At 40.8% G+C, this 23,726-nt stretch overlaps 1 protein-coding gene across 8 annotated transcripts; it reads right to left on the bottom strand.

Moving 5' to 3' along the window:
* Window positions 1-22,195, bottom strand: ST3GAL5 (ST3 beta-galactoside alpha-2,3-sialyltransferase 5). 8 transcript variants are annotated; one of them, XM_063401422.1, is made up of 8 exons: window positions 22,018-22,080; window positions 14,409-14,491; window positions 11,588-11,699; window positions 9,760-9,874; window positions 7,424-7,767; window positions 5,836-6,022; window positions 3,804-3,962; window positions 1-2,651 (listed from the first exon to the last, which is right to left on the bottom strand). In XM_063401422.1, exons 3-8 carry the CDS (start codon window positions 11,695-11,697, stop codon window positions 2,388-2,390), a joined length of 1,179 nt encoding a protein of 392 aa, XP_063257492.1. In that variant the 5' UTR covers window positions 11,698-11,699; window positions 14,409-14,491; window positions 22,018-22,080; the 3' UTR covers window positions 1-2,387. The 8 variants fall into 8 exon arrangements, with proteins under 8 accessions (XP_063257492.1, XP_063257490.1, XP_063257491.1 ...); XM_063401420.1 differs by lacking the exon at window positions 14,409-14,491 and having other exon boundaries at window positions 21,998-22,195; XM_063401421.1 differs by lacking the exon at window positions 14,409-14,491 and having other exon boundaries at window positions 9,766-9,874; window positions 21,998-22,195.
* Between the last annotated feature and the right edge of the window lie 1,531 nt (window positions 22,196-23,726).

Here is a 23,726-nt window from a genome sequence, read left to right as displayed (position 1 = left end):
TACATAAATAGAAAGTGGTTTCATCAGTTTATTGCTTTTTGCTGCCATTTCACAGAGTGTCAAGTCTGCACAGACTACCATGGAGAACAAGGCTTTTTTTATCACAAGCCACAAAACTGGTAGGAAATCTAATCCTACATCCACACAATTTGTGATTTTTGACAGTAAATACAGCATCTTCAAAAAGCTATTGGCATTTACATTTATCAACTGATTATTTTTAAGTTGCTGAACAAAACAAAGTGGTGAGGGACCAGGTGCTCAGAAACACATACTTCTGGTATATTCAAGACATCCTCCTAACACACATATTCTGAAATCTTCCAAAATTTCATTAATACTGAATGAAATTAAGGTATTCTGCTTCCAGTTTAAATACCAGGAGGAAATAATTACCACATTTTAATATATTAACTAAAGGACTATTTGTATAAAACTCTTCACATATGCAATGTCTTTAAATTAAATAATATACTTACAAAAAAAAAAAAAAGCAACCCCAGACTAGAAATTTATTGCTAGTATAAAAATCAATGCTTTTCATGGAGGAGGAGGCCAGATTAATATTATTGCTATAAACACAGACAGTGCCAGACACAAGAATTCCTGATTTTCAAATTTGTTCAGCCCCCACTACTGACTTTAAAGGACATGTAGACATGTGGGACTTAGGAAAGAAGAGGTCCAAAACTTTCTTCAGTTATGCTTTACAATCTGATGCCCTTTTATTGCCTCTTAGTATAACAGTGAGCATCAGTCTGCTGCTCCTGCATTCTAACATTATCATTCATTACATCTTCTTTCCACAGAATAAAATCCCAAAACACAACCACCCTAATCTTGCATTTCCACGTGAGTATTTTTAAAATATAGAACTACAACTTCATCCATATCTTTGTCCATAACAAAGAAAAGTGGGAACTTCCACCACGTGAAGAGTCCATGACTATGAACAATGTTTCTAGGCCAACCTTTGACTGATTTGCTGACAAGCTTTCACTCCCAAAGGAAGCTTTTCTCACATACTGTGGATTGAGTAACAGCACTCCTCAGTGCAAACAGTCACTCCTGATACTCTACTAATAACAAAAATATTAACAGAAAAACTTGCTTACAGATCTGCACAGCCCAGTGCCTTTGCAGTGTACTGATTTCCACCCCCAAGAACACACATCTGTAGCTTTCTTATCTCTTTTTGAATTTTAAATTTGCTGTTCTCAGCAGTTATCTATCTTGGTACTAGATTATGCTAGTTTCTGAAATTCATTTTCTTTTTAACTTATACACTCACCCAAATAACTGATTTGGGGGGAAAACCAACAACTCTACCTCTCAAATTAAATAGTCAATACTGGACTTCACAAGGGTTATCAGCATTGCAAACTATTAAGGTGACAATATCTATAATTAATTACTTAAGGATCATAAAATTAACCAGTGGAAATCGTAATCTAATCATAGATTTTAGTATTGCTAAATGATTGATACAAACCAGTGTTTTATAGAACCAGTGATTCTCAAGTCATTCTAAAAATAAATTTTAAAGAAGGGGCAGATTTTGTACTAATGCCAGAACATTAATTTGGGTAGCTAAACTCTGCTGCAAATCATCTAGTTAGCAACATTTGGGAGGATCTTCAGGAATGGAAATGACAAATGACCTGGTTTGGGTTAAAGTCTCCTCCTGGTTAAATCCTCTTCTAGAGTGCCCTGGGCCTAAATGTGCTCCATACAGCAGGATTCCAACCCAAAATGTTAATACATCAATGATTTTAATATCAATCATCAACATCAAAGTACTTACTACTCAGTTGTTGCCACAACAATTCCTTTTCCTTCAATTCCACTCCTTCACCTCCCAAAAATGTATTAGCAAAAGAATATAAATATTTGAGGAGTAAATGCAATGCTCAAGTTCAAGACATGAAAGATTTGGGAAACATATGCCTTTCTTTTCATGGCATGCATGAAAAGGAGTCAGGATACCAAGAATCAGATCAACAAAGACAGCAGATCAGAGGAAAATAACTCTTGTATACTGTTAAGACAATTCAGGCCAGCCATGTGTGTTCCATAGGCATTTGAAAACAAAAAAAAAATCCTGCTTTTATTCAGACAACTTAAAACATTAAATACTTTAAATGGATGTCTTTCAACTTCGAGTCATATGTACACAGCTATTCACAGAAATGTGCAAAGTAAAATCTGACACGGAAATTAGAAGTCCAACATTAGAAGTCCATCAGCTTGAACACAACATTAAAAAAGGCAGCAAGGGACTCCACATCCATTTCACATACATTTTAAAGAACTAAGGAGAGGGAAAGGGTTGATCCAGCTGAACCTCCAGCAATGTAACAAATCCCATTCATGCTGCAAGTCAGTCACTAGCTGTCTTTGCTGCAGAACTCACAGTGTATCCCTCCAGTGAGGTCTTTGACCACTTTTTCTTTGATCAGTTTTTGCAGGAATTTTGTTTCACTTGTCACATTGTGCATAGTTTGTTCTTTCATGGCAGCCATGCAGAGGTTGTTGTAATAGTGCAAAGGTGTGCTGGGCTGATCCAGGTCATATCCAAAACCTGCTAAGCTCACTTCATCACATAAATGTGTGGCCAGAACAACTGCTGTGACCCCAATTGTAGGTACATTCTAAAAAGGGAGAAAAGTGAAATTTGTTCAGTTCAAGCATATTGTCCTTTACACAATTTAATGACTTTGTCTATTCCCTCTCTTCATTTAAAACAGAAATCAATTAAAAGTACAACTAAAAATCAATTCAATGATCAAGTACAACTAAAAGCTCCAGGGCAAAACACTGATACAATTTGAGTATTTGGCTGTTGGCTGTCAACACTAATTTTTTTTCCTGTGAAGGCAAGATGCCCTAACACTGTGTAGTTAAACTGCAAGTGAACCTTCACTTCAAACAGTCAAACAACTCCTGACACAGAGTTAAACTTGATATTTCCTGATGTCCTTATTTAACTCTTGAGCAACAACAGGCTCTCTAGCAGTATTCTTCACAGTATGACTTTTCTCACAGAAAAACCCATGAAGAAGGCAAATTTACTATATTACCATTAAGATACTCAGCTTGGTATATTACGTAATTTGGATAAATAAATGTGAGAAGATCCTTCAGATATTTGTGCAGTAATCTTAAGTACTTTCACACAAAACTTAAAAAGATGGTGGTTAATCGGTATTTTTAGTTCAAAACAACTGGTGACATCCAATTTCTCAAATATGCAGTTAAAGTATCAAAAATGCAGTGTATGATTAAACCAGGCATTTCATCACTCTGTACCACTGCTGGAGCAAAAGACACGAAGGGAGGAAATGCCAGCAGCAGCTGAGAATTCTCTGGCACACACAGCAATTCCAGCAGCTGGAAGGCTGCCTTACACTGGCCTGGTTTCCAGGCTCTCTCTGCTTCTCCTGCAGCTGGAGACACATCTGGCTGCAGCTGGTTATCCTAACAGGGCCAGGCTTAACAGGCTTAACATACATCAAATGCATGTTTTTAAACACTGGAATGAGTCTATGTCTCACTGCATCTGAATGCCATTTCATGTCAGCATACACAGGCAAAACAGCTCATCAGAAAAAGGGAGCTGAAATCTTACTTTGATTTTGCACAAGAAAATACAAGGGCCTTCTGAGAGCACAGTAATTTCCCTATTACCTGAGACCAGCTTTGAAACTGCACAGAGAAAGTAAAAAGCCCAAAACGTTTTTCAGATTCTTATTTTATTTGCCTTGTATTTTACTGTCTCCTTTTGGTGAAAGGAAACTTCTTACCTTATCCCAACCCCAGAATTTTGATCGAGGCTCAGGGAACTGTAAAATGTCCAAAGCTGTCTCTTTGACAATGACTGGATTCAGGATCCGAAACTGCTTTGATGTGAAAGGAATTTTCTCAGCAACCTCCTTCCAAAAGAAGAGTCGCACCCACAGAGGCTAAGAGAAATAAAAAATAGACTTCAGAGGGAAACTCTAAGACAAGCACAGTATGCAAGTTACAGAATTCACCAGTGATCCTGAAAAATTTAGGAAACAGGTTATAGCTAAGGTGATTTGGAAGTATCAGTGTACAGATCAAATGACTGACCCAAAAAAGGGAAAACCTTCAAAGTACCTGGAATTGCAGAGGACAGCAGAGGGAATAGTTGTTAATTTTGAGTATTTGACTGCTCTTTGTGCTCATCAGTCAACATATTCATCAACAACCATGGGTTCTTTGGGCTACCCCAGCACAGCTGAGCAGGCAGCAATATTTAAAGAAATGGGGAAGGGAACCACAGTTTTCCACAAACATTGATCAGGGATTCTGTAGCAAAAGCTGGATTTAAAACAATTGTGCTCAAGCTCTGAAGTGAAGAGCTGTTGTTTGACAGCATGCACCTAGCAACCCTTCAGAAGAGCATTTACACAGGACTCAGAAACCCAGATTCTAATCTCATGCCACTGCAGTTAGATGCCTGCTAATGGAAGAAAAAATACTGCATCACACTTATTCTTCAAGCCTTTCCATTAAATGGGCAGCATTAAGCAAATGATAGAACTGATACAGCTCCAACACAGATCTGTATTTTTTTTAAACAGGCTCTAAGGAACAACAGCTTGAACTGATCAAATACAGGTTGCAGTGCTCATGTTGTCCCAACAATGCCCTGGATTGGTTTACTCCAGTAGCAGTGCCTGCACAGAGAGCTGAGAGCTGACATTTGAGTATTTGAGAGAAGCAGGATTGCAGTTCACAGAATCACAGAGCCACTGAGGTTAGACAGGGCCTCTGGAGACCACATGGTCCAACTCCCCTGGCTCAAGCAGACACCTCCAGCCAGATGCTCAGGACCATGTCTAGATGATTGTAAGAAAGATGTCCACGGATATTCACTTGCCAATCCCCCTCTTGTCCTGTCCCTGCACAGCACCAAAAAGAGCCTGGCTCCATCCTCTTTGCACCCTCCCCTCAGATATTTATGTACATTAATAAGAGCCCCCAGAAGCCTTCTCCTCTCTAGGCTAAACACTCCCAGCTCTATCAGCCCTTCTCATGGTAGAGATGCTGCAGTCCCTTAAGCATTTTCCTGGTTCTTCTGTGTAGTAGTGGATACTCATGGTCAAGATTAAACAGACCTTCTCATATTATAAAAATCACAGAATTAAGAAGGAGATTTGGAGTACCTAAACTAGCATAGATCAAACTCTCAAAAGACTTGACAGGCCTTCTTCTAAACCTTTCTCAGTAATTTTTACATACTGAAATTATCTGCCTTGAAGATTGAAAGAGGTAGAAGCCACCAATTCACATTAATTTGAAAACATCAAACCCTTCCATCAGTTCCTTAGGAATCTCAGCACTTCTTTAAATATTTAATGAAAAAAAAAGCAACCTCATAATTCAGGAACATCACACAAATGTTCAGTTACATGTTAACTCCATGTATGCCCAGTAGTTGCTACAATTTTTTAGTTTCTAAAAGAAATGGACTGGCGTTCAGAAATCTCATTTCTATTTTGGGCCCTGCAGTCATTTAAACCAAATGTGAAATTAATTCCACTTCAGTAAACACTCAGTATGTCACGTAGCCTGGTGCAAACCACCAATATCTCCACAAAAGAGAAGTGTTACTGTCAGCACGGGGCTTCAACACAAATGCTGGTCTAACTGTAACTAGGAGACAGAGCTAAAAAAAAAAAACCCACAAGGTTATATAAAAGACTCTCAGCACGATAAACCAGAAAGTAACAGATCAATCAGCTTCTTTAACCATTAGAAAACAAAACAAACAAAAATACAGGTACATGAGACTGTCACATTACGTACCAAGGTTTCATTTTTTACCATGGCTTGAAGCCAGTTGAAATCAACTCTTTTAAACAGCACAGCCACAAACAAGCTTGCAGGAGGATACTCGTGTTCAGAAAGGGGGGCTCCTTCGGGGTAAGTCATCCGTATTGTTGTTTTGTTACCAACATGATCCGTGTAGCCTTGAACTGGTGCATCATTTAACCTGGGGAGAAGAAACCCACAACATGAGGTATTAAATAAACAGGCTACAATCTCATTAAAATATCAGACACTAAGCAAAAACTTATCTATTATCTGGCCCACAGATTTTTAACAGAACAGACTATGGTGTTTTCTCACAACCCCCATGTTCCTGCCTCACGCACTCTTGCAGCCCTTATCTTTGGGAGGAAGCCAATTCTATTTCTAGATTAAATGGCACAAGTGAAGAACTTTGGAAAGAAAAGCTTGAAGAGTAAAGTGACTTAAGACAGCTTTGCAGAATTTCCTATCTATTGCTTTGTGTCAACTCAGAGAAGCTTAAAAGTGGAAGAGGAAGAAAACACACATTGTCACCTGTGTTATCCTTTTCATATATATATTTATATATACACACACTCATGAGTATTCCACACAAAAATCATTCAAATTATCCCTCCAGTGCAATAGAATGTATCCTGTGGGTTTACATCGTTCCAGTCCACCAAAAACTTCAGATATTGGCACATCTTCATCTGCTGACAAGAATGGCATCATCTCTCTCCATGAGTTCTGCAGAAGAACTCAAGTCCTGCAAACTTTCCTACATCAGCAGAAAAATCACCTTCATCCTGCCAGCCCTAATTTCAGAGGACAGCTAATGCAATTTCTCTGCCACTCCACACGCTGGCAGGTTTGTTAACCTTTGAATAAGGGCTATTGACTCAATAAAATATTCCCTTAATAAGAGGAGCAAGCCTTAGTTTACAAAACAAGTTGGGAAAACGCTTTATTAATTTTATCTGTGACTTTACATGATTCAAAACAAGCAGGAGCTTTAAACCATACTATTCAGAAGGCACAAATAAAGAGCATGTAATGCAGATGCCAGAAATCATGGCAATCACAAAAAGCAGTCACTGACCTCATAAAGATAAGGGAAGATAAGTGTGCTATAAAGTGTGTAAGCAAACTGTGCACTAAAACACCAATTAATTTTTATTGTGTTTGAAATAGCTGTTATAAAAAAAATCTTTCAAATAAACACCCAAACAAGCCATGGGGAAAAAAGCAGAGGTGAGCCCTTAAGTCCTGAAGTTCAAGATTTGAAAGCTTTAAAATGTGAAACAATAAACCCAGTACTGTCTACTTGCCTATGATGTCACTAGTTTCTATCTAGTTTCTGCCCATGTGTGCTTTGTACCTGAAGTCCACAAATAATTACACTGAATTTCTTCCTGGTAAATATGACAATTTATTTTGCTCCTAAGACTTCAAATTCCACCAAGACACAAGTAAATTTCTCGAAACCACTTTTAGAAACTCTTTTAAGTTGCATCAATGTTGGAGATATTTTCCCCTTAAAAAGCAATGCTGGATCATAAAGTGATGAAGTAGTTGGAGTCCTCAAATGGAAAATACATACCTTATAACAATATCAAACTGATTCAGTAAGTGACCCAGCCCTGATCCATGAAGAATTCCACCACTGCCAACAACAACACAACGCTTGCAGTGCTTTGACTTCAAATCTTCTGGTAGATCGTGCTCAGGTAAGAGTTCAAGGAGATCTTTTAGTTTATCAAAGAACTTGTGAAATCCAAATGGAGGTTCATATTTAAATAAACCTTCATCTTCATTTATATTTTTCCTTACAAAGGGAGCTATGTCCATGCTGTATTTCTCTGCAAACAATTTCCCCATCTCTTTCTTGGCGTAAGAAGGTCGGCACTGCTCCTGCAGCACGGCGCTGGCAAATTGCTGTGCCCTCTGCAACAAAACACACAGGATTTCAGCCAGGAAATGCAGCTGCAGGAATGCACAAAGCCCTCGGAATGTGGCCCACCAGCTGACCACCAGCAGCTTAGCAAACGCAGAGGTTATAAAGAAAGCTTCAGGGTGGAAGTACAGCCATTTTAAAGCATTTACTCAAATGCAGATATGAGCCAGTGCACGATGAAAATCTGCAGAGGAATTCCTCTCCTCTCAACCCCTTAAATCTAGATACGAGGTTTTCTAAAGAATATATTAAGGTAGTGAAAGTGTCAAGTCAAAATGAGCCCTTTGTACTAACACTTCCAACATCAAATAAAAAAAAAATCTAGACATACTTCTACCTCTCCAATTTAGCAGCAAGTGGAATTCCACTCTGCTCAAATGCATGATCTGAGATCTGCCTGTGGTAGGATTCCACCAGAGACACTTCCATTGGGTAAAAGTTCTGTGCAACAGCAGCTGGACTTGCTTACTCATCACAATGAAGCAACACTTCTTCCATAAATATTGCTGAAGTGCTAATGACTAAAACATGACTTTAAAAGGAATGCCAGGTGGGAGTGTTTCAGACCTTCTCGCAGACTAGTCACCAAAATAAGAGACTACAGTTCCATATTGCATAAAGAGATTGAAGTGACAGACAAAACTACACATTGATTCATCTCTTTAACAAAAACAAAACATTCTTAGTGTCCATTTTTAGAAATCTATAGTGGCAAGCTGGTATCTGATGTAAAAAGAGAAACAGCAAAGGTATTACTTTTATCAGCTCAAACAAATCCTGTTTGCATCATATCTTTCATATCATCTGTTTGCATCAGATCTATCCCAGTCTACTCTGTTGGTGCTTCCTCCACTTAATTAAAAAAAACCATGAGCACACAGGGGGTCAGAGACACAAGATTCACTTGAGACACTGCTAATAATAGTGTGCAACTGAGGGAACAGGGAGGGAAGTTCTGCTGCTGGTTTTTTGGAGTTTTTCTTAAACCAAGAGTGACCTACAGAACTTCCTCTACCACCATTGTGAAGGTTTCTGCACAAACACCACACTGGGCAAAGCATGACTGAGCAACTTCATTATGTACTTTTAAAGACAGCAATAAACACAGCCCATGGAATCTTCAGGTGTGCTTGGTTTAATGTGTTTGTTCTTCACAATCAAGAAGATTATTGAAAAAAACAGTAAGCCAAATGAGAAAAAAGCAGACAAAGAAGCTCAGAAGGGGAAAGATATGCACTGAAGATGATGGCAAGTGGGGGAGGATGCATGTGCAGCAATGCTAAGATCAGACTGTCTTAAACCAGGGCTTCTGCTGGAACTTTCCTTTTAGGATTGAGACATTGAAAGACAGAAATCTAACAGCCCTAACCCAGGTAAGTTCTGATATAAAGTGCAAATAGGATAGTAGCAAGAGTTTTAGTGGTGTCTGTTACACATCTTTAAAAGCTGCATGCAAAACTGTAGCTAAAATAAGTAGCTGCTACCTTGAATGAATAAATGAAATAAAAGCTGCACCCTGCTGCACATTTGCCCTGTAATTCCAAAAATAGCTGAGCAACTACAAGGCAAAGCAGCCTGGGAAACTGACTTAGGTGAAATAAAAGAAAAAGCCCTTTGGTTTAATATGTTAGGTTTGGGTTGTTTTGGGTTTTTTTCAGTATGTTACTTGTCATTTGCATCAATCTTCTGATCACCAGTGTCATCTGCAATGACACAATGGGTTGATGACATGTTCATTTCAAATGTTAAAGTCACACTTATCTAATTTTACCCCTAAAAACTCAGTTTCTCTATGTGCTTCTGTTGTCACTATACAAGAACAAAAAACAGTATGTCTGTGGCATGAAATGAAGCAAAATATACTTCTGCTCAACAGAATTTCAGCATTCTAGTTCTGTTGCAAAGCCCTATAACTCTTGTATTGTCAATTAATAACATTTTTTTTCAAGGCAAGTGAAAAAAAAAAGCCAAAAAATACCAACCCTTACACGATCGAGGTCCACATATGGCATTTGTGTTCTGTCACATTCCTCAGGGCCAAAATGTAATTTGAGGATATAAAGGAAGCACCCTCCAACCACAAACAGTGCAAGAATTCTAAAAACAAACAGTGAGGGATAGGAGAGAGAAACAAAAAAATATTTATTCTGATGTTCAGTCAACTATTAAATCAATATTTTTAAGCAAATTTAAGACAGTTGAACTTCATGTGAATACCTGCATTTGAATCTAACAAACAAAAAAAACAAAACCCTGTTGCTTTGTTCTCTTGAAGTCTTGTATAACTATTCAAAGTTACCTGCAGGAAAGTGTCAACACATATAGATGCCTAAATAAGGAAAATACCTGCATCATTTACTTTAAATGCATCTCTGATGAGTCAAACAGTTCTCCTCACATAATGAAAACAAGAGTAACTTTTTTTTTCTTCTTTAAAGTCATATCTTAGAAAACATACTTCCATGCAAGCTGAAAAAAAAGGCTGGAACTACAAATTGCATGATTTTGGGCCAATGGCCACCCACTGAAACAAAACTTTTAACTCACTGCCAGGCCGGAATGCAGAACTTAGATGCTCAGGCTGAAAAGCCTTAGTTACTTACACCTCAAAACATGCAGCAGAAGAAATCCAACCAACTTGAAAACTGAGAACATGGACTATTCATATTTTTGATCTACTACTTTCTCATTCCTAAGGAATACCACTGTTGATATCCAAAAAGTCACTTAGCTCATTTCATGTTTAAACCCATCTGTAGAATACTTACATCATTATTTGGTTAAATTTGTGGCTGTTGCTCAATTATGTAGTTTGAGCTTCCTTATTGATTTTCATTTCCTATTGTTTCCTAATGGCTGGACATTAGTTTCAATGTCTTTAAAAATATCTAAGTTATTAAGTACACAGTGCTTTTTGAAACTCACTCAGGTGAAGTTAATACAGATTTTTAATGGTTTTTTTTAAAGAGCTTGTACTATATGGACTAATAGAGGCAATCCCAGCAGTCAGTGTGCAGTACAGGCTGCAAACAAGGTGATCACTGGAAGCACTGCTCTCACACCTCACTTCTCTAAATTACATTTTCCACTGATAGGTGACCTAAGAGCTCCATTAGCACATTGGGCTGCAACCCCTGGAGATCAGTCAGCAGGGGATTCACAGCTGACAAATGAGGCTGGTTTTCCTCCAGAAGTTTATCGAGTATCCCCACATTCAGCTGGGGTTACACCGTTCAGGTTATATCCACCTGTGTATGTAACAGTTTGTCCTTGGGTTTTTAGCTTTAAGACCTAAAAACTCATGTAGCATCACAGTAGTGAACATTTTAGGTATAAAATATGGTCCTGGATCTATGTGTGCACACACCCTTTGATTCTAATTTGATGTCGAGCTATAAACAATGGAGTAAGGTTTTTGATGTAGCATTCCAGAAGTCTTCATAACAAATTAGCTATATGAAAACACCTCCCCAGGACACACACTCAACATCCACTGGCCTTCCATCCCTTCAGTTATCAGGCTGTAAAGATTCAGCATTCTTATGTATCTGCATACAAAAAAGACTAGAAATACTTGTGAGTGAACTACTAGAATCTCACTTTGGCTTGGGCAAATGGGTACAACAAGTCAGCCTGGCCTCCATGAAGCATTTTCAGTGTCCCAGGGACAGCTGTGTGCTTAACCCTCCATTCACACAGCCTGTGGTAATCCCATGCCTTGATTTCTGCATGCATTTTGTAATTGCCCAGGCTGGGGGTAGAACAACTGTCCTCTGTGTAGCTGTGACAATGACACTTACTTGCGAGTACCTTTTAAAAACCAGCTTGGTCTTCTCATCTTCATGTGCAGACACCTTACACCATTGCACAGGAGGTGAATGATCTCTTTTCAGCTTCACAGAGCTACTGTCACTCAGCATTGCTGTAAAAGAGAAAGAAAAAGTTATCATAACTTCTGCTGAATTGAAGAAAACTTCACAGGACACCCATGGAGTGACAACTGTTTCCCAAAGGAGACTGCGATTCTTAGTTATGGTGCCAGGAATACTGAATTTCTCCTGAGCTCCTTCAGTCAATTCAGCTGCATCACCAAAACTTGATTCTAAAAATGTTGCCAGGTCTTTGCATTCTTCATAAGCCTGAAGTCTAGTAATTGCTGATTACATCAGTTACTGTCACACAACTTTGTCTGATCTGATCAAACAATTTAAACAACATGCTCAGGGTATTCAGGAACCTGAATCAAAATCAAATCCCTGTGCTATGCTTCCCACTAGGCTTCAAGGATGCTGTCAGCATGCAGAACCCGTACAAGCCATCCTCAGAACAGGAGCCAACGTTTCAAATCATCTCCCCAAGGCCAAGCAAAAATATCTCATCATCACTGGTCTGAATCTAGCACCAACCTCTTCAGCAGCCCCAACAACATGGCCAGCAACTTCAACAGCAGCACCAGAGAGGGTGTGGAGGGAATTTCTTCTGGCACACTGCAGGACCAGGAGGTGCCAGCACCAGGGAAGCACAGCAGCAGCTCCCTGAACAGAACATGGGAGAAGCCAGCAGGACTGCACAGTGCTCCAGCACAGATGGGCACCATCATTAGCTGACAAGAAGCAATCTTGCTGCTCCCACAGTTTCTATCAGCACCCTCCAATAATGATTTTGGGAAGAAAAATGCAGGCTGGCACTCATTCCACACTGCTGCCAGTAACCAAAGATGTGAGAAGGGAATCCCCACAAAGAGCCCACCCATAAAAGCCTGCTGGTTTTCCCAGGGAGAAGGAACACAAGCAAGGGTTTTTCCTGTCCTGCCCACCCAAAACAGCACTCTCTGATCAGCCAGCCATGGAAAGGTGCAGCCTGCTCCTCCAGAGGAGGATTTCAGCCCTGCTCCTTCCTTTGATCTCAGCACTTGACCCTTTCTGCTCTCCACTACAAAGGTGTTCACCTCTTCTCCTGCCAAGAGTTCTGTCACAAGAACTTCTAGAGAAAAGCAAGGCAAAGGGAAGGCTTTTCTCTAGGGATGATCTTCCTCATTCTCTTTTCCACCTCTTTTTCCTGTTGATGGTGATATGACCCATTTGAACCAGCCTGTACTGCCACTTTAAACACTGTTTGATTGGACAAAAAACTGATGTTCTTAAACACCGGGATGAAGGAGCTGAGGACACAGGAGGACCCTCTCCAGATATCAAATCCAGACCACTGAAATTTCAAGGGTGTCTAATTCAGAAGATGACTCAAAGTCAGTCTCTTTGCACAGTCATCATTTCTCAGTAACAGATTTGATAATCACAGTAGAAGGTCAAATGTCAAAAAACACTGTGGGGGTGGGACAAGGAGATATAAAGATCAACAATAGCATCTGAAGCCCTTCGAAGTGCAGGCAGCTTTCAGGGGTCACATGCAAATGATCACAACCCACAAAACACAGCAAGGCACGAAAACACTAATGGTTTTTGCCAGCAGGAAACTTGACCACTTATACCTCAAACAAATGTAACTTGGTTATTATGACATCATTAAGAAACCTCAAATTCCCCACCTGACTGTATCTACTAATTTCATGAGCTGTCAGCACTCATTTGCAGGCCTCTGTTACAGCCCTTTTGACATCTGAAAGCACTGTAAAATCTGAAGTCAATACCATCTTGTCTTGAAACAGGGTAAAATGAAATTTAACGGGTAAATTTAAGGAACATCCCCCAGTGTCCCAGAATTCTAGCAGTTAAGTTGAAAATCAAATCCAACACTCATCTACCACACAACCTGTCAGGACACCAGGACACAGAACAAACCAGCAGGTCACAGGGAACCTACTAGGCCTGAATAGCTCCTCATTTTCTCAGAGCAATCATCTTTATTGGCTGCATCTATACTGCTGAATAAAACCAGCACTGGGCTGCAAAACCGTGTGTTGACATCACCACCCCAGTCATCCACATCAGTTTGCTCTCAGCTACTATTGGCAGCAAATCATTCAAGTCCACTTGGGTAAAGATGTCCAAAAATTTTTTACAAGGACCATATCCCAGGGTTAGTTATGGATCACAAACTTGAACTGCTCTACCATGAGATGTTCAGTGCCAACCTAGCAGGACTGCTACCATCACCTTTTACAACACACAGCCTTCCTGCACACTACACAGAGAAGTCAACTCAGCAGCTCTCATCCAGTACCTTGACACTAAAACAGCTTAGAAGTGACAGAGATCCCAGTGTCAGGATGCACAGGGAGCAGCCCCAGCTCATGGAGCAAGATCACAGCAGCACACAGTAGGAGCTGTGACCAGAGGATGCAGAGGATGCAGACAGTGAACACAGCCTGCAGACCATGTGGAAGCTCCAGGACTGCTCCTCATAGAACAGAGAAGACATTCCATCAGATCACCTCAGAGGAGACTGCCTCACACCAGCACAAACATGAGGCACTCAGCACTGTTTGTGAAAGAGATGGGATTATTCACCAACACCAATGGCTCATGGCAGGGACATGGCCACTGAAAGCTGCTACAGCACAAAACAAGGCAGCAATTACATCTCTCAGCCCCACGGATCTCCACAAACACAGCTGGGGAGAAGCATAAAATGGGACTTTTTAAAAAATGAAAAAGCAGGAAACAAGCTTCACCTATTTTCACTGGAGAACAATGCAGGTATTAATTCTCTCTTGGGTAAACATAAAGAGGTAACTTGATCACAGTCCACAGGAACCTAGATCAGAACAGATTTTGCACAAAAAAATCAGTCAAACTTGGTACCAGGCTGCAAGAGATCTGAAAGATAGAGAAAGAACTGAAGAGGTGGACAGTGATGAAGACAGAAGGGAATCAAACGGGAATGCAAGACTGCAATAAGCTAGTGCTATCAGAAAGTGATCCCTGACTCTGAGCAAAATAAATTCCACTTGTTCCCTGCTTCACTCATCCAGGATGTGCAAAAACAAATAATGAAACAGAGAATTTAATCACCTCAACACATCCTTTCCAAGTCCATCTCTTAGTATGTACAATGATTTTTTTTTTTTGTTATATAATCAAGTGTCAGTTTTCATTTCCTTTGCAACAGTTTACTTCAGTTTGACTTTTGTCAGTTATGATCATGACAGATGATTCCTTTCTCAAACAAGTCAGTATATATAGACCAACACCTGAGTCAAAATGCATTTGCATTTTTTTAAAATTCCTATGGTTGGATCCTGCATTCTTATTCAAGTCAATAAGCCCTTCCACTGGTTGGGATGGTGTAAGAGCGCTCAAAAGAGCAAGATGGCAATAACAAACACCTTAGAGTCCCAAAATCTTCCTGAACTTTAAATAAATAAATAAATAAAAAATCTGAGTTTGCACAGAGAACCAGAGCAGTCAAGATCCCAGGAGGACCAAGGAGATGTTGCATATAAACACCATTACATTCTTTCAGGAAGGGGCCCTGCTACAGTTGTTTTGAGAGCCATAAATGCAAATGTCTAAATATGTGTACAAAACACAGCTCAGCAGTATTGTGGTATTACAACCACATTTTGCATTGACGTTTCTAGAGCTACTCATTGTGGTGTAATTAGCGAGGACCCGGGGGATTTAAATTAGTTTCATCTACTGAACTTAAGTGATCTGTGCAAAGCTGCTCCTAAGGCTAAAGTGTCCATTAATACAATACACTCCAAAGCTTTTTGTGGTGTTATTCTTTTACCATGATTTACTTTTGTCTCACTGTTATTCTTAAGTAGACAACATCTCCACACTTGGAGTATTTCAGAAGCAATTCATTTAAGCCTTCAGAAGTCTTTTCATGTGGGAATGCTAAAAGCTAAAAAGCAGCATGTAGCAAGTTGTACATAACCACTGCCACACCCTGGAAAATGCATTTGGTTATGTTCAGCACCTGGATTTACCCAAAGACAAAGCCAAGGTCTCTCAGCAGGCAAGAGGACAGAGCAGAGAGCCTGCACATGAGTGCAGGATGGTGCTCACACCTGCATCCCCACCATTAAGCCCCCAAAACCACAACCCACAGAGGTGATGCTTCCACCTAAACTTTCCCCTCTCCCTGTACCACCAGAAGCAGTGGAAACACGCAGCTTTACAAGGCAGTCAATGGCAAGGTCTTGCTGCACAAAGACTTTGAAGTTCATGTAACAAGATCAAGAAGCTTGCAGGGCAAAGCCCCCAGAAAGGAAACCCAAAAGTCACACCTATGTAAAGGAATTATGGATCATGAATGGTGGGGCTAGAGCAGCCAGTGAAACAGAAACTAAAACTAATGCAAAAATACCCAAAAACCCACCTGCGTACTTCATGCCTCTTCCCCTAAACAAGATACACATAAATTACTTGAACATATTTCCAAAATCAGTAAAGACGAAAGCTACTTGGTTTTGAGCAATATTTGTTTCAAAAGAGAAAGGTAAAGTTCAAAAGCAGAGAAGGTGTTTTCACACATGAAACTTGAGCAAGGTGTTTTACTGAAATGTGGTCATTATTCAGTAATGAATTCTGTATGAATTTCCTGTTCTGCGGCTTTTAAACAAAACAAAAAAAATTCCACAGATATACTGCAAAACTTTATGCCAGAAGGTAGAAGAGAATAATTAAGAAAACTTAAACCAACTATACATTGGTTTTGGACACATTTGGAAAAAACAGATGGCAAAAAATTGACAACTACAACATTAATGTCTATGACTACTTGCAAGAGTTGGGCCCATGGAAAGATTACACATTTCAATCTATCCTCATTATTGACCAAATAGACAAGTTATTAATTTGCATTAAGGTTTTTGAAATTGATACAATATTTTAAGAGAATGTTATTGATTTATGTCAAAACAAGAAAAACAGCTTGGTGACATTTGCAGTTAGGAGTGATTTTGTTTGCTTCTGCAAGACTGAAATCCACAGCAATCAAAATGTAAGGGCTGAAACATCAAAAAAAGGAAATGAAAGGAATGACTAATTAGGTGGTAGCTTTTCTGGTTTATGATTCAAAGCCAGCCACTAAGTAAAGTCTCTCACTGATACCTAAGAATATGAAAAATTTTAAATTCTTCATCTTCTGTTCTATTTAAAGCCCATCACTATAAAAGTGGTTCAAAACTCAGTATAAAATTCTCCCAATTCCTTCTTACATCCATCCCACAATCTGTTCAATTCTCTTTAAAGGGCAAACCAGTCTTGATTCAGGGAATTTTTAAGTAATAGGATTTTTGTCAATTAATACAATTGTTAATCATCAATTCTTATATTGGAAAGAACAAAATAACAGATGATTAAACACTGTCTCTTACCAGCATACCTACTGTGGCATAGGAGGTCCACAGATCCCCCAAGGTGTCCCTACTCAGGGACTCCCCCTCAAGTCTCCTATCAAAGCATGATACCTTCCCATGCTTTCAAAAATCATCATCTCTTCACTGGAAACAGTAAACCATAAAAAAGAAATTTTGCAAATAACCTCTGTTTATATAAAACATGATAGACAAATCTTCTTAAACCAACAGTGGATCAAGCATCATCCCAATAACAATTAGGGGAGAAAATGGTAATGCAAAGAAAAAAGTGCTGAAGCTAAGGAGAGTTAGTTGTGCAATCCTTTAAAACTGTATACAAAGGACTCCACAGCTACTAGTGTTGTACAGTCAAACTGCTGCCTTACAAATGCAATCCAAGGTATTTTTATCCATCCAAAACACTGACTATTTCTTAATACAAAACTGTTGTATTTCACAAAACCAATTTGGAAACATATTCTCTTTTGACGTGAAGAATTTGTTATTACAAAACAACCAATCTGGAAAATACATGAACATCCTCTAGCAAGAGGCACTCCAGAAACTGCAGTGTAGTAAAGGACTGTCTGGCTTTGATGGAATCACAGGATTATCCAGTTCCAACCCCCCTGGCCTGGGCAGGGACACCTTCCACTATCCCAGGTTGCTCCAAGCCCTGTCCAACCTGGGCTTGAGCACTTCCAGGGATGGGGCAGCCACAACTTCTCTGGGCACCCTGTGCCAGGGCTTCAGAACCCTCACAGTGTTAATATTTCTTCCTAATATCCAATCTAAACCCTCTGTCAGTTTGAAGTCATTCCCACTTCCCTGTCACTCTGTGCCCTGGTCAAAAGGCCAGGTCCTGTCCAGCCTCTCATCCAGCAGCATCCCCAACTCCTTCTCAGGGCTAATCTCAATCCATTCCCTGGATTTGTCCTTGGGATTGCCCTGACACAGGACCTTGATGGATTTCATGAGGTTAACTTTCCAATGACTTCTGCAGAAGTGAGTCCAAATCTTTTAGCTGAGTTTTAAACACAGGTTTAAAAGATCAGGAAAGCTAACAACCTGCCCAGATGTTGAAATTGGATTTAAAATCTATACAAGGAAAATAAAACATCACCCATCTGGATGGCTCCATTTGCCCATATTGACAAAATATTCAGGAAAAGTGGGGAAAGAAGAACAACAGACAAGTTATCCAAAGGAACTGTGTCTGATTGGAAAATCTGTGACACAATGAACATTGAAATACTTTCTTAAAGGATTTTTGTTTAATGGTACATGACGAAAATCCTTTAAAACCACAAGCATGAGGAAAAATTCCAGTGATATTAATGATCTGAGGGAAACTTAGTAAGAACATGCTAAAGCATGTGAGACTTTTGTGTTATGATTTGTAGCAATATATTCACTCTTGGATGTTTATCTTCAAATAATTTCCTGATCACCACCCTACCACTTCCTATCACAAGACATAATGAGACAGCATCCAGGGAGCTGTTGCAAATTAGGGACTGACAGCTTCTCACCAGAGGAAAAATGCAAAGCTAAATTTAAAAATTAGAGACTTCTGCCAATTATTTCTTCATCTACCAAAGTAGATGAAATCCCACAGTAAAATTGGTACTTTAACATATTTAGACACTTGAGAAACTTTCTTGGAATATTATCTGCTTAGTGCCTATTACTATTGAATGAAAAAAGCACTTCACATCTGTTTTATTGAACAGAGCCAGTTGCTTTGGTTAATTGAAGAGTACACCTGTGATGGCAGACAAAAGTTTAGCCTATTATATGGTTATAAGCAAATACAACAGGAAATTGATTACATTAGTGCATAATGCATCTTACAAAATGAACTTTGGCCAGAAAGGCTTTTTTATCAGACAATAAACATTTAAAACAATGCTGTCTGTACAAGCTGCAGCTCATTTGGTTAAGATCCATCTCCTCAGAAAATGAGAACTTACTGCTGAATCAAATTTGTGTGGACACAATCGGTAAAAAGCAAAACAAGGAGCAAATGAGAATTTCAGAGCAGTTGACAGAAACTCTCAAATGCACCAACAGGATGACAGGTGAAAATTATTTTTCCTGGAGCCAAGAATACCAGCAAGCAACATCAGAGTTCTAGAGGCATCATGATTTTTCTACCCTTGCCTAGTGACACGCCTGTTTTCCTCTAACTGTTTAATGGGTCACTCCTACATCCTCTTTGCAACACCAACCACCAACTCATAAAACCATTAACAACCTTACATAGCTGTGTCTGCTTGAGCACTCTTTTCCTTTAGGAAGGATACACATAGTTAGGCTACAATTTGCTGTTAACCTTGGGTCATCCAGATAAAACTACAAAAGAAATGGTTTCAGCTCAAAAACGGTCCAATTATCAGCTTAACTAGAGATATTCAGAGTGTAACACCACCACTTCCTCTCAGCATCACTCACAGGAAACTGTTTGGACATTAATAGTGCCTGCTGAAATAATTTTATAGGGAAAGAACTCTTACTGAGGTTCTAAATGACAGTTCAATGTTCCAAACAGGGATATTCTCCTAATTTCACATCTGACTTAGCACTTCTTCTCTAGTCAAACTTTGCAGGCTTTTCTGTGAAACCTCTTTCGGGCACTCTCAAGTGAGTAACGACAAAAAAAATAAATAAACACGAGAAACATCAACAAAATGTGCTTCAACAGTTAAGTGGGCTGCTGATGCTTTGTGACAGAGAAAAGCAGCATCTGAATATGGAGCTTTTCTGCTTCACAAATGAGCCACACAAACTCAGTGTCCCAGCCAAGCAAGAAGGAAGGGGTGACTTAAAGTATTGTTGTTGTGAACAGTGTGCCATTAAAAAGTTAAGTTTATTTCTTACAAGGGAAGCTTTTAGATCCTCCTGTTGCTTTTCCTTTTGGAGCAAATCCCAGTTTTCCCTTCCTTGATATTTGTGTAAGAAACAGTGGCCTGCCTGCTCTGGATGTTCAGAGCCTGATGTCAGCTAACAATGTTAGTAGTACAGCAGCATTTTTACCACACTATCATCTAACATTCCAAGACATCATGGTAAAATTACACTAGAGCCTAGAGAAGCAAGAGAGGAGATGCCAAAAGCCTCCCATAAAGAAAAGGCAAAAAATAAAATTGCAATACAGCAAAGAACATTGCTGTAAACAATTTTAATGCTTAAGTTCTGAATTTAAGACTTCAGGACCTAACAGGCTGCAGAGAGTGCTGCAGGGGTGGGTAAAGGAAGAGCCTCTCCCAAGGAGAACAGAGAGCTTGGCTTGCCCAGCTTTGCAAAACAAGAATTCAAAGTTTGTCCTTAGATACACCAAACATGTAAACACCAAAGCCAAAACCAAACTTTTCAAACCAAAGCACAACGTTAGTACACAGGAAAAACTGGACATAAACAAAGAGGGACTGCAGGCAAAAGATTCCTGAGCAGCAAAGGAATAGCCTTCCCATAGGAGTAATGGAAAATAACAGACTACACAAGTTTTAAGGAAATCTTTAATAATTTATGAATGACATTATCAGTGAAAGCTGCTTGTGATATGGAAGACTCCTGCATGATCCTGAAGTCCTATGTCCAGTTACAGCTGTGTGGTTTTGAAGCACTGGAGATGCTTTAACCTGTTCTCTTAGAGCAGGTTTCATTCAGACTCGCACATAATTCAAGAACTACACCATGACAAGTTTAAAGCACTATCTGGGTCTTTTTCAGTTACTTAGCCTTTATTATAACTCAGGAACTACTGAAGTCTTCCAGGGTCTCTTAACTAAACAATCTGCCCACCAAACACTTTAACTCTGCAGCGGTCTTGGCAAGCTTCGCATCTGATGTATGCAAACCAAACAAAATTGAACATTTTTAGCCCGTTCTCCTCAGTAAAAGGAAATTTCTGCTACCACACTTTGTCTTCCTGCATCCTGCTCCTAACTGCCTGTCAATCCCTTGGCTAATCTGCTGGAACTCTATGGAAGGAAGGACGCTAAACCCCAAAAAGTTGCAGGAAACCAGAGGAGGGATGAGCTCATTTCTCATCAACCCACGGAAGCAGACAATGCACCAAAATGCTTTCATGCTTTACCTCTCCAGCTGCATTTTGACCTCTTAAAAGAAATTCCCTGCGTTTGGCTAGCAGAGAGCTTGGGAGATAGCTCAAGGTTTCCTGCTGTATGATCCAACAGGGAGATAGGAATGTCACTGCAGCATAACAGATAGAATAACACAATCTGCATGGAAAAAAAAAAACCCTCTAAACTGAATCTGCACAGTTCCATTGTAAACTGCAGTTTAAAAACACGTATCCACGTCAGAAACATAAAAAAGCGCACTTATGTCAAGGAGTTTTCTTTAGAGAAATAATGAATATACATCTTTATCTATCCTTTTCCCCAGAATGAGGCAAAGCGAGTCATTTTCCACCGCAGAGCTGTTCACATCCAGTAATTTTATAAACACTTCCTAATCATTTCCCTAACTAAAGAGAGCTGCAAAATAAACATCCCTCCTCCAGCAGCCTTATATTTTGATCTTACCTACTGAAACAGAAAAAATAATTACAAAACAAATCTCAGCACAAAGCGGGGCCGGGGGCCGGGGGCGGGGGGCGGGGGGGGGGGGGGGGGGGAAGGAAGCTCTTTTTAGTGAGTAGTGCTGAAGCAAATAGAAAGGAGCAAATAGAAAGGTTTTGGCAGTAACGCCAGAAGCCGTATCTGGTTTGCATTTGCATCACTCCGAGCATGAAAAGACAGAATGCCTCACCAAACGCCTATCGGAACCCGCAGAGAAGCAGAAGCCCGTAAATTTTATTCCAGAGCTCAAGACAGCCGCGGCTAAAACATCCTCTCCCTCCAGCCCAAGGCAAACACGACCTCCACCGCCCATCTCCTCCAGAACTCGCAGCCCCCACCTCCCCATCCATCCCCTCTGTTCCCTGCCTGGAAGGGAGGGAAGAGACCTGGAAGCTGTGGCGCTGGCGGTGGGGCACATCCTGCAGACTGCTCCAGCCCAAGCCCGCAGGCCCCGCGCCGCCGCATGGGCCTGGGCGGGCGCTGCCCCCGCCGCGGTGCCGCGGTGAGCGCGGAGCGGCGCGGGCGGCGCTCGGCGGCCCCGGCGCTGTGGGCGCGGCGCGGCCCCGCCGCAGGTAGCGGAGCCGGCGCGCGGGCGGGGGCGGCACGTGGCGGCGCGCAGCCAATGGGGGCCGAGCGCGGCCGCGCGCGGGGCAGGGGCGCCGCCCCCTCTCGCGCCGAGGGGCGGCAGCGCTGAGGGGATGCGCGAGGGCCGCGGAGCCCGCGGCGCCCCGCAGCTGCTGTGCGGTGTATGTGATACAAATAAGCGCTTTCTTCACCTTTTTTTTCCCCGCAGTAAAACGTGGGTTTGGGGGTTTGCCCACATGCACGCACTAGTCCCCCAGCCAAGAGACCCCTCCTCCCCCTTCCCATATCCGCCGCCTCATCTCGCCTTCACTCGCCCTCTGTGGAGAAACGAGGTCGATCCCCTCAAGTTACGGCGTTTTAGCTGTTTTTATTGTGCCTTATAATCCCAGGAGCTTTGGTGCGCGAGGGCTTTCAGGCCTCTCCGCAGCTGTTTTAGGGAACCATAATTTTTGTGATCCGACGTGCCACAGAATATGTAAAAAAGAAAAAAAAAAAAAAAGTTATTTAGTTGCAGTCCCGTGTATGCGGCTGCTTGACTTGCAAGGGAGAGGAAACGACCTTGCAAACCCATCTGACCATGGCCTTAGAAGTCACAAGCTGCACCAGCAAATAAAGAGCTGGAAAAGCACTGGAGCAGAGCGAGGAAGCCTGGGCGCCGGATGCGGGAAAGCTGATGAAGCAGGAAAATGGATTAAGTCATTACAGTCTGTGTGATGCTAGGATTTTTTTTTTTTTATTTTAGTATCTGACATTGCTATGGTATCTACAAATTGTTCCCTAGCCTAGATGATTGATGCAGAACAATCAGCGATTCCAGGCACAGCAGCTGCTAATTGTTAGTGCTGGTAAGTACAGTGCATAACACACTGTAGAGGTCGAGTCGGGAGAGACAGGGCTTGCCTTTAAGCTTGCCCTTAAAGAAGGTGGGCTAAAACTGTCTCTGAGGTGCCATTCTCAATTAAAAAGGAGTGATACGGTTCAGGGAGAACTGCACAAGGAGATCTGAAAACAACCAGCATTTTTTGACCAGTGTATAAATGTTCCCTCACTGCACGGGTTGGATGAGTGCATGTCCTGAAGCAGGATAGTTTAGATGCTTACAGATTTTATACAAGATAAACACATATATGTTTTCTATCCTTGTAATGGTCACTTCTTCACAGTTCCTCTTGATTTCTACAGTGGATGAGATATTGCTTTTCTGTTCTGTCGACTGTTTGATGGTTTGAGTTGTAGTCAGGGCAGATCCTTGACCACTTTTGGTATGATTCAAGAGAAAACATATACAAATTAGAAACAAAATATTCCCTGCTCTATTATTTCAGCTGTTGGCACCATTGAGGATTAGATCTTATCTTTAGTCCTCCTCCCTAATTGCAAGCAACTGTTCATTAGTTTTGACTCTCAGATGAAGCCAGATGTAAATAAAGACCCCAACTGTACAGCCAGGGATGCACAAGAGTGTCACAGAGCCTGTCCCATCGGGCTTTGGCCAGGAGACAACCAGGCT

This window comes from Prinia subflava, chromosome 7 (genome assembly GCF_021018805.1).
Source record: "Prinia subflava isolate CZ2003 ecotype Zambia chromosome 7, Cam_Psub_1.2, whole genome shotgun sequence".
NCBI classification, from domain to species: Eukaryota; Metazoa; Chordata; class Aves; order Passeriformes; family Cisticolidae; genus Prinia; species Prinia subflava.
The sequence above is the reverse complement of the archived record's forward strand: the minus strand, read 5'-3'. Positions and strand labels throughout refer to the sequence as shown.

Bases quoted from the DNA above. Each gene is read 5' to 3' on its own strand.
- ST3GAL5 (XM_063401420.1), bottom strand. From the start codon at position 22,049: ATGTGCCCCACCGCCAGCGCCACAGCTTCCAGGTCTCTTCCCTCCCTT. The intron at 11,700-21,997 runs GCAGGGAACAGA...TCTCTTTTACAG, and splicing joins GTCTCTTCCCTCCCTTCCAG to CAATGCTGAGTGACAGTAGC. The intron at 3,963-5,835 runs GTACGTAATGTG...TATTTCTCTTAG, and splicing joins TGGTAAAAAATGAAACCTTG to CCTCTGTGGGTGCGACTCTT.